Raw genomic sequence first — 9,988 nt, 5'->3', positions numbered from 1 at the left:
TCTTCCCATCCACAGGTTGCTGGCAGGATCTCCCGTTTTTTCCGCAACTGGGTGCGGATTACGTTAGACCCTTGGATCCTCCAAACGGTTCGCGGCTATCAGATAGATTTTGTGTCTCCCCCCTTCCAGGTAAGCAGGCCTCCTCCGGCGGTCAGATCCGTGCCCGACCAACTCTTGATAGCGTCAGAACTCCGGGCACTGCGGGCCAAGGGGGCTATCGAACGGTCCAGGGGTCCCGTCTCTTTCCTCAGTTCCGTGTTCCTAGTTCGGAAACGCTCCGGAGAATTTCGCCCCGTGATAAATCTCAGGTCCCTCAACGCGTTTGTGGCTTACCGCCACTTCAAGATGGAGGGTATTCACCTTTTACGGGACCTTATGTCCGAAGGGGATTGGTTCACGAGATTGGACCTCAAGGACGCATACCTTTCCGTCCCTATCCATCCGGAACACAGACAGTTCCTTCAGTTCCTCTGGGGCGATCAACTTTGGCAATTCAGATCGCTCCCGTTCGGCCTCAGTTCGGCCCCCTGGTGCTTTACGAAGCTCCTCAAGCCAGTGATGGCTTTCTTCCGCTCTCGGGGGATTACTTGTATTATTTACCTCGACGACATTCTTCTTTTCTCCAGGTGTCGGAATCTCCTCCAGGGACAGACGGATTTTGTGGTCCAGACGCTCCATCAGTTGGGCTTCATCGTCAACACGCTCAAGTCCGAGTTGGTTCCACGTCAACGGATTCAGTTCCTGGGGTTCATCATAGATTCAAAGGCGGCCATGCTTCGCCTACCAAGATCCAAGATGGTGACGATTCGGAAGGAGATCCGTGTCCTCTTGCGGAAGGAGGTTTGCTCGCTTCGCATGCTGGCTCGAGTGGTGGGTCTGCTCTCAGCATCCATTCAGGCCATTTTTCCGGCTCCACTGCATTACCGGGCTCTCCAGCGCTTGAAGGCGCAACACCTTCGCGCTCTTCCTTCCTACGATCAGCCGGTCCGGCTCAATCAAGAAGCTCGTCAGGAGTTAAGTTGGTGGCTTCGTCATATGGAAGCATGGAACGGCCGGGCCATTTTCGGGTCCCACCCCGATTTCATCCTGGAGTCCGACGCCAGTTTGCTGGGCTGGGGCGCAGCCTCCCTCACAGAGGCAACGGGAGGCTCTTGGTCGCTAGAGGAGCGTTCACTCCATATCAACTGTCTGGAGCTGATTGCGGGGTCGTTCGCTATCCGCAGCTTGGCAAGGGACCGATCCGATTGTTGCCTCCTTCTCCGAATGGACAATATCTCGGCAGTGCGGTACATCAACCGCCTAGGAGGTACGCGTTCCAAGCTCCTTACAGAGTTGACGAAGGGCATTTTCGATTTTTGTCTCTCTCGCAACATCACTCTGCAAGCAGAATACCTTCCGGGTCCGGAGAACCTGTTAGCAGACTGGTTCTCGAGACATTGGAGAGATGCAAGCGACTGGAGGCTTCACCCGCGGGTTTTCCAGGACATCCAGCGTCTCCGAGGGCCTCTTCACCTAGACCTCTTCGCGTCGCGGACGAACCGCCAGCTAAGGGAGTTCTTCAGCTGGCTTCCAGATCCGGAGGCCCTGGCGACGGACGCCTTCACCCAGGTTTGGCCAGTGTCCGGCGCTTATGCTTTTCCCCCCTTCGCTCTAATTTCTCGGGTCGTCCACTTTCTTCGGCGCGCAGGAGGCTCCTTGGTTCTGGTGACTCCGCTCTGGCATGCGCAGCCCTGGTTCCCCGCTCTGCTGGAGATGTCTATTCGAGATCCGTTGGCCCTTCCGATTTTTCCGTCGCTGCTGACGGACCCGGGGGGCCAGTTTCACCCTCTTCTCCAAGAGGGTCGCCTGTCGCTGGTGCTGTGGACGATCTCGGGGGACCCCAGTCCGTCCAGGGATTATCGGAGGTCGCTCAGTCCCTGCTCAGGGAGTCTTGGGCTCCGGGCACCCGGAAGTCTTACCGGTCAGCTTGGGGTCGATGGGCTTCTTGGTGTTTGGGACAACAAATGGATCCCCATTCGGCCCCTCTAGAGGGTGTTCTTAATTTTCTGGCCGGCTTGTTTCGTGAGGGTAAGTCTTATCGGACTATCAATCTTTTTCGTTCGGCTGTTTCGGTCGGCCATGTGGGTTTTTCAGGTGAGCCGGTGGGTAAGGCTCCTTTGGTCTGCCGCTTGCTGCGTGGCATTAGGTTGTCCAGGCCTCCGGCCCCTCGGTATGAATCCTTGTGGGATGTGGCTCTGGTCCTGGACTTCCTTCGGGCCTGGCCCGATAACGATTCTCTGTCTTTACGGCAGTTGTCGGCCAAACTTACCTTGCTCTTGTGCCTTTTGTCTTTTCGCAGGGTCTCTGATGTTCGGGCTTTCGATGCCTCGGCTATCTCCTTTTCACCGGATGGTATTCGTTTCTCCATTCGCAGGAGGACCAAGTCCCTGTCCTCTTCAGTTGCCTACCCTTACCTGTCGGATGATCCTAAACTTTGCGTGGCTAGATGTGTTCAGTCTTACCTGGCGCGCACGTCGGCCATCCGACCTCCTTCATCCTCACAGTTGCTTATCTCGTATGTTAAGCCATTTCAGCCGGTCTCGAGTCCTACTTTGGCCAGGTGGGTGCGTTGGTTACTCTCCCTGGCTGGTGTAGCGGCCTCTTTTGGGGCCCACTCGGTCAGGGGAGCGGCGGCCTCGGGTGCTCTTCGGGCCGGTGGGGCCTTGAGTGATATTTTGTCAGCGGCGGACTGGTCTCGTGCTTCTACCTTTCGCACCTTTTATTTCCGTCCGTTATCCTCTGCAGTTTCCGCATTAGTGTCGGGCGTTAAAACTGCAAAATAGGAAGCCTCCTGTCTTGCCTTAAAATTGGAAATTATTCTAGCCTGGGTGCCCGAATAATTATAATTTTAATAAAGACAGGAGGCGAGTATTTTCCCTCCCTTCCCTCCCGTTTAGCATCAGGATCCTTGGTGAGGTAATTTTTGTTCGTGGGGTCTTTTCCCCTGTTTGTTGAAATTGGTGCATTTCGCTGTGTTGCTTTATCATTTTGATTTTGCCTCTGCATATCGTTGCCGCTATGTACCTTTGTTCTCATTATCCTATTGTTGGGATCTGGTACTGTTACGTGTTCTCTTTGCTTTTCAGCTTGATGCCCTCTCTGGTTTTGTGTGGCGGTGCCCCTTCTCGTCGGGATACTTCCTTGCCTGCTGTTGAGGCTCTTCTCCTGAGGATTCCTTTGTTCCTGTTGGGAGTCTGCCATGGTTCCAGTTTTTTCGTCACCTGAGGTTGGAAGCTGTTCTTCGCCTCGGTTCCTGCTTCCGGTTGGAGTTCCAGTTCGTGTCCGGTGTCGGTGGCCGGTGTTTGGATGTTCTTCGGCGGTTTCGGTTCTCAGCGGTCGAAAGAGGAAGTGGAAGGACTGGCTAGGGTTTATATACCTTCTGAAGGATGTTTATTGGTTGTTTTTTCTTTATCAGTATTTCTTTCTTTGCTGCTATTGGTGAGAAGTAAAGGAAGATATGCAAAATACTCGCCTCCTGTCTTTATTAAAATTATAATTATTCGGGCACCCAGGCTAGAATAATTTCCAATTATAATCACTATAATCATATAAGAAGAAGAAGACGAAGTATGTGCATTTGTTGATCTTAGTCTTTGTAATAACATTTGGATACAGTCTTCTCTAGCGTGTAGCTTTTATTTTGAATTCATCACCAAGAACCTAACATACAGTTTATGCCCTCTGGTGGCCAACATATCCATAAATGGGCCAAAACAAATTTGCTCATGGGACTTGATCCAAGTCCATAAGCCATTATTCATTGTACTAAACTGCCATAAACTGTATTGTTTGCAGTAGTGAGCTCTTATAGTTGTATTTTAGATGTAAATATAATAAAGTTCACTACTGTATTAGTATCTGGCACCTAACATGTCTCCTTTACAGTTTTTAGAAATCAGTGTGAGGCACAGGGGAGAAAGCAGAGACGAAGAGCATGCATTTGGCTCTCAGTCAAAAAGAATAATGAATAATAAACCTTTTCTCCAGTGGCAATTATTCTTATCTAATGGTATTAACAATAATCATCTGATGCAAAATTTTATCAATTTTGGTAAGAAAATGAAGAGAAATATTTATTGGGCCAACATAGAAAAATATTTCTCCCATCACTACAATATACACTGAGCCAAATATTGATGGTGGTGCATAGTAACTCCCATCACTATACACTGAACCAGACATTGAGGTGGTACAGTATAACCCTCATCACTATATACTAAGCCAGGCAGTGACGTGGTAGAGTGTTTCATGTAAAGAAATCAAGACACAGTAAGCTGTTGCTTTGAGGAATCTTGTTAAACTGTATAACTACATCCAGGTCAGAGGTTGGAACAGGAAGTACAAGGCAATGCAATATTACCATAACCATAACCGGTATTTGCATAATAACTCCATAACATAGAGGGCCCTCTTTACCTAATGTATCGGTTTGTCTTAGACTCCCTTTTCTAGTTTTGTCATTCTCCTTAAATATATGTATTGTAAGAAGTGCTGTGTAAATTGTTAGTGCTATATAAATAAGACTCCTTCACCTTGGATTATGCATTATACAGGGCCAACTCAGATCTTGTTCGAGAAACCTGCCAGTGTTTACCCTTCTTGATGAATATTGAAGTGAGGGAGTTGCAATCACAACTCTTTCTTTAGCAAAAAGATCCCAAAATTGTGCTAGCCTGAATTTCTAGTGTATTTTCCACACACAACCACCAGGGTGTAGTGTAACAAAGAATAATCTACACCCCCACATTATATGTTTACAAGCTTTTCACTTTCTGTTAATATGTTTTGCCCAGGACTGGGTAGCATGTAATATACATACACGTTTTCTACATGAGCTTTAAACTACTCACTGAAACACGTGGCTGGAGTGACCCCCCAGCTGAATGTTGGCGCCCTCACCTGCTACTTATTACCCCCCGTGTATAGTTAAATAAGTATTTCTTAGAATATATATATAGATGCGCCCTTAATTCAAAAATGCGTCGTCGTTTCCCTTTGACTCAAAGGGTTTTGCCCCCGAGACGGTCGGAGGACTAAGATTATGTAATCTGATTACGTTTCCAATATCTGTTCCTGGAGTTTGCTTTCACTGCTGTGCGAAATTCCACCAGGCGGGCAGTAGGTGGCGCTCCTGCATTCTCTGGTTTCAAACGGGCTTCTCCTTCCCGCTCGGTGCTCGTTGGTTCTGGGCCTGGGAAGGAGTGCGCTCCATGATGATTCAAGTTGTGGCCTGTCAGTAGGAGAACCGATTGGGTATTATTCGGGGCTGCTGGATTCGCGCTTCCTTTTCCTGTGTGTAATCATTGCAGGTGAGTCGCGAAGATTCGGTGTAATGTGATTGATCGCAATATGTATTTTCTCTCCTCAAGGAAACCGCGATTTATTGTCATATGTTGCCATTCATTCCTCGGTTGATATTTATAGTTACATACGTGTTATTTTGTGGTACCGGCATGGAATATTCCCAGGGAAATAATATATGTTATCTTGATGAGGGATCAAAGGTAGGACGACCGCATCAGCCATTTTTGTTTTTTCGGGACTCGTATACGTTTCACATGTTGCGGGGCAGCACATGTAAAGTGCAGCCTTCTAATATGTGGCATGGCTAGTGAAGTAACTGATCGCCATCTGGGAGTTTGTGTCCCATGTGCTGCCTGGTAGCAGTTTACGTGTGAAAAGTCGTGGAAAAAATGGCTGATCCGGTCACTGTGCTTAAAGGCCAAAGTAAAAAGGACCCAATCATGCAATTTCCTGCATATTTATTATGTCTGTTATGTGCTATACTATACCTCCGTCCGCATGAATGCTGTTACCCCGGTAGTATGTTCCATGGGCCTCTATGGATGTTAGATTTGTCTTGTGATTTTTTATTGTTTTATATAGCGCCATCATATTCTGTAGCGCTGTACAATGGGTAGGCAGGCCATAGCAAGAACATTCTTTGAAGCTGAAACATGCTTATTTCCCCAAAGAATCTTTCCCTTTATTGATAGAACACATTTGAAGTGTGGTTTTAACATCTGAACAAATGGTTCAGTAAGAAGCATTTTGTGAGCGGTAGTTTGCACAGTGAGTGTGCCTCCGAGGTAGGTGGGGGAATAAGGGGATGGATGGTCTGGGTCGCGTGCCCCCCCATCCTGGATTTACCATGTGTACACAATATATATGTATATTTCCTTTCTTCTGTACAGAAGCGTTGGCGCTCCCGCCCCACACATCAAGAGCAGCACCCTCGCTTCTTATGACTGAGCAACGACCGTAAGTATAACTTGTCCCATTACTTTTGACATTTGCTCTGGGATGGCCACAGCTGGGTCCTATTCCTTTCCGGGTTAGTATATTAGTTGTTTCGGTGAGCGAGTGCATGTCGCATTGCAGTATACAGCTTTGTGTTTTATGCCAGATGTTGCGGCTACTAATTATAAAAGCAAACTTGCCGTGGTGTCCCGAGCGACCTCGAGTGAGAGTAGGAAGAAATTTCACTTTGACTGCTCTTCAGCTGTAGTTCTAAAAAAACTTACAATTACCCCGAACTAAACACGGATCGGGACAAATCTATTTAGCCCTGAAATTTTGTATGTTTATTTACCCTGACATTTGCTCATCACAAAACATAAAAGTTTTGCTTGTTGCCTTCTAGTCTATTAAGTGCATCTTCATTATAAAATAATTTGTTTTACGGGCAAAGCATTGCACTGCACTTGTTTAATTTTGATGTTACTTTAAAGTAAAAAAAAAAAGTTAGCGAGCTCTTCAATTTGAAAACAATTTGATGACATGATGTAACTTAGTTACCCCAAGTTTACATGATCATCAAAATGTGGCTCGATGGTATTCTTTGGTGATTCTGGATATTACGCCAAATGTATTGCAGCACTCAAGCTAAATCATTATGGGGTATAAGGGCACATCTTCCAAGCTTACGATCTACAGGGTTTTGGTACAAGTGAAAACATAGGGCACATTAGGTAAAAGAAGAAGGTTCTTAGCAGAATTAAAGTGGAGACATGCAGCGCTTCACCTTAAGCAAGAAACTGGAAGAAAATAGGAAGCTATCCAGGTAAACTTACATAGACAAAAACCAGTAATGATATTGGTCTTCTACAACCGCCCTCCTCCAAGGGTTCAGCACTGTGCCCTCGGTGCTCGCGAGACCAGAGGACAAAACAAAAAGGTACCAGGTGGACCACACGTAACCGGCTTGGCAGAAGACTCCTTTAAACTAGAGCCATGATCTAAGGTGTCTTGGAACTTAAGAGGCAAATGATTGGACCAGCGTGAAGTATATGACATGTGAAAGCAAGCAGGGTTGATGGGCACTATAGATGTCAGGTTCAGGATTAAATGTAATGTCCACGTCTATGGAAAGTTTACATTTTGCAAACTACAGTTATATATCGGGTTATGGCGTGTGAGGTGACCAGAGATGCAGCGGGGCGGTTCCTTTCTAACCTTCTTTATCCGTACTTTCTTGTTAATTAACTTAGTCTGTGTTTTTTAGACTGCAGAGACATGAATGAACATCCCAAGAAACGAAAAAGGAAAACTTCTTTCCCATCTCGATATGCAGGACAGGCTGCTACTGCAACATCTCCTGGTACGGTAATCAGAGGGTGTCCTCCATCCGTTAGGTTTTTTATGCTGATTAATGCTTTCTAACCGGCTTCATTTTTGTCTTTTGATAACAGAAGTGTCTGTTCCTGTCAAAACGATAGAAAACAATGGAATATTCTTTGATCACTGTTACAGTGTCTGCTCCATTATCCCACCGGAATATAAACCTCCAGAAACTGAAGGTATTTTTTTTTTATATCTATGTGTTGCCTACTTATAGAAACTCTAGGCATACAAGTTTATAAATGTGTGTGTATAGTCTCAATGTACTTATGTCGGCTACATTCTAATTTCTGTGCGTTTCAGATGAGCTCAGTACTAATGGAGAGAGCAGGGACAACTGTGAGTCCCCAACGCTAATCCCGCAGCCGGATGATGAGGATGCAGTCGTGGAGATCCACACCGAAGAACCTGAGGACGTGCCTTCACCGGTCAGCGAGGAAGACTCGCCGCTTCAGATCGATGAAAGTCCTGAGAGCAGTCCTTCGAATTTGACTGCAGCCCAGAAATGGCCTTTACTCCGGGCCAACAGCAGCGGCCTGTTCAGATGTGAGCAGTGTGACTATAACAGCAAGTACTTCAATGATCTCAAACAGCACATGATTCTGAAGCACAAATGTGCCGAGTCGCACATCTGTAAAGTGTGCAAACAGGGCTTCTCCAGTGATGACTTGCTTTCAGAACACGCGAAGATCCACGAGGAGCAGCTGAGCTGTAAGCACTGCGACTACAAGACCAATTCCTTTGAGAGCCTTAACCATCATGTGGCCGATGTGCATTTCAATGACTTTCTGTACTGGTGTGAGCAGTGCGACCTGCAGTTCTGCACTAGTAGCGAGCTGTACTTACACTTCCAGGAGCACAGCTGTGATGAGCAGTACTTATGCCAGTTCTGTGAGCATGAGACCAACGATCCGGAAGACCTCCATAGCCATGTGGTGAACGAACACACCTGTCGCTTGATCGAGCTAAGCGATGCTTATAATAGCGGGGCTCGCGGGCAGTTCAGCCTCTTAAACAAAATCAACTTTGATAAGTCCAAAAACTTTTTTGTCTGTCAAGTATGTGGCTTCAGCAGCAGGCTCCACACCAATGTCAATAGGCACGTAGCGATAGAACACACCCGATTCTACCCTCACGTTTGTGATGACTGTGGAAAAGGGTTCTCTGGGATGCTGGAATACAGCCAGCATTTAAATTCTCATTCATCTGAAGGCGTCTACCTATGCCAGTATTGCGAATATTCCACGGGCCAGCTGGAAGATCTGAAGACGCATTTAGATTTTAGACACTCTGCAGACATGCCCCATAAATGCAGCAATTGCCTGCTGAGGTTTGGGTCAGAAGATGAACTTAAAAGTCATCTCGTGACTCACGATTTGGGGAATTAAGAAGTAGACTAGATTATTGTGCTTTTTGGTAGTTATCGCTTCTAGCTCTACCAAATAAATCTTTCTCACGGTTGCTGGTGGCAAATGCATGCGGATGTAATTATGTGTTAAATTAAATCTGACTCGCCTATTTGTTGCAAAACGTGCGTTCTTGGATAGTAACTTTCACAGTAATAAATAACACTCCGAATTAGTTTGCAATCAGTATTTAAAAGTAAAAAAAAAAAAATACTCCGTACTTGGTGAAAGATTTCTGATTTTTCCAGTGGACATTGTTACTGTATATTTATGAAAATGAATTTGCATGGACTTGAATCATACAAAAAAGAAAACTTATTGGACTAGACAAATGCCATTTGTGGGGAATCTTTTTAATCTTCTGCTCACACAGCTGAATGCACCTTACATGTATGAACGGTCACATTATAGGAAATGTATAAGGTGTGTCTTTCAAAAAGGAGAATAGCTTGTACCTTGCAATCATGCACCCGTGCTGTTATTAAATAAGTGTCTAAATTGGAAAATACATTTATTCTGTTGCATAAAAAAAGATGATCTTTACTATGTGGGCAAGTCATGCAGAGAATTCTTAAGTGCAGTGCAGCGTGTGACCTTATTGTGTACCTGCTTTATTTACAGCTTTGTGGTGGGCAGTCGCCTGTGTACGGTCTGATAAATCTGCAAAATTAAAATTATTGTTAAACACTTGACTTCCGGCTGTATTATAGACACACTGCATCTGATTGACATGCAAATGACTAGAACGTTTTGGAGAGAGTTCCCATTTCTCCCCACACTGATAAAACTATTTTTTGATATTGTTGTTAAAGGTTGATACTTAAAAGGCAACTTTATAGCTTTAAGTGCTATCAAAATACACACATGCTGTTGGTTTTACAAGCTCCTACAAAAAAACCCTTTTAATATATGTATATATATAT

The 9,988-nt window shown here is 45.6% G+C and overlaps 1 protein-coding gene across 1 annotated transcript; it reads left to right on the top strand.

Moving 5' to 3' along the window:
• The first annotated feature begins 5,187 nt into the window (after positions 1 to 5,187).
• Positions 5,188 to 9,752, top strand: ZNF639 (zinc finger protein 639). Its single transcript, XM_053459718.1, has 5 exons — positions 5,188 to 5,348; positions 6,234 to 6,300; positions 7,544 to 7,639; positions 7,731 to 7,838; positions 7,963 to 9,752. Exons 3-5 carry the CDS (start codon positions 7,555 to 7,557, stop codon positions 9,045 to 9,047), a joined length of 1,278 nt encoding a protein of 425 aa, XP_053315693.1. The 5' UTR covers positions 5,188 to 5,348; positions 6,234 to 6,300; positions 7,544 to 7,554; the 3' UTR covers positions 9,048 to 9,752.
• The last annotated feature ends 236 nt before the right edge of the window (positions 9,753 to 9,988 follow it).

The sequence above is a fragment of the Spea bombifrons genome, chromosome 3, assembly GCF_027358695.1.
Source record: "Spea bombifrons isolate aSpeBom1 chromosome 3, aSpeBom1.2.pri, whole genome shotgun sequence".
Taxonomy (NCBI): Eukaryota; Metazoa; Chordata; class Amphibia; order Anura; family Pelobatidae; genus Spea; species Spea bombifrons.
The sequence above is the reverse complement of the archived record's forward strand: the minus strand, read 5'-3'. Positions and strand labels throughout refer to the sequence as shown.

Coding starts and splice junctions, on each gene's coding strand:
- ZNF639 (XM_053459718.1), top strand. CDS start 7,555: ATGAATGAACATCCCAAGAAACGAAAAAGGAAAACTTCTTTCCCATCT. Junction 7,640..7,730: donor TGCTACTGCAACATCTCCTG/GTACGGTAATCA, acceptor TTTTGATAACAG/AAGTGTCTGTTCCTGTCAAA. Junction 7,839..7,962: donor TAAACCTCCAGAAACTGAAG/GTATTTTTTTTT, acceptor TGTGCGTTTCAG/ATGAGCTCAGTACTAATGGA.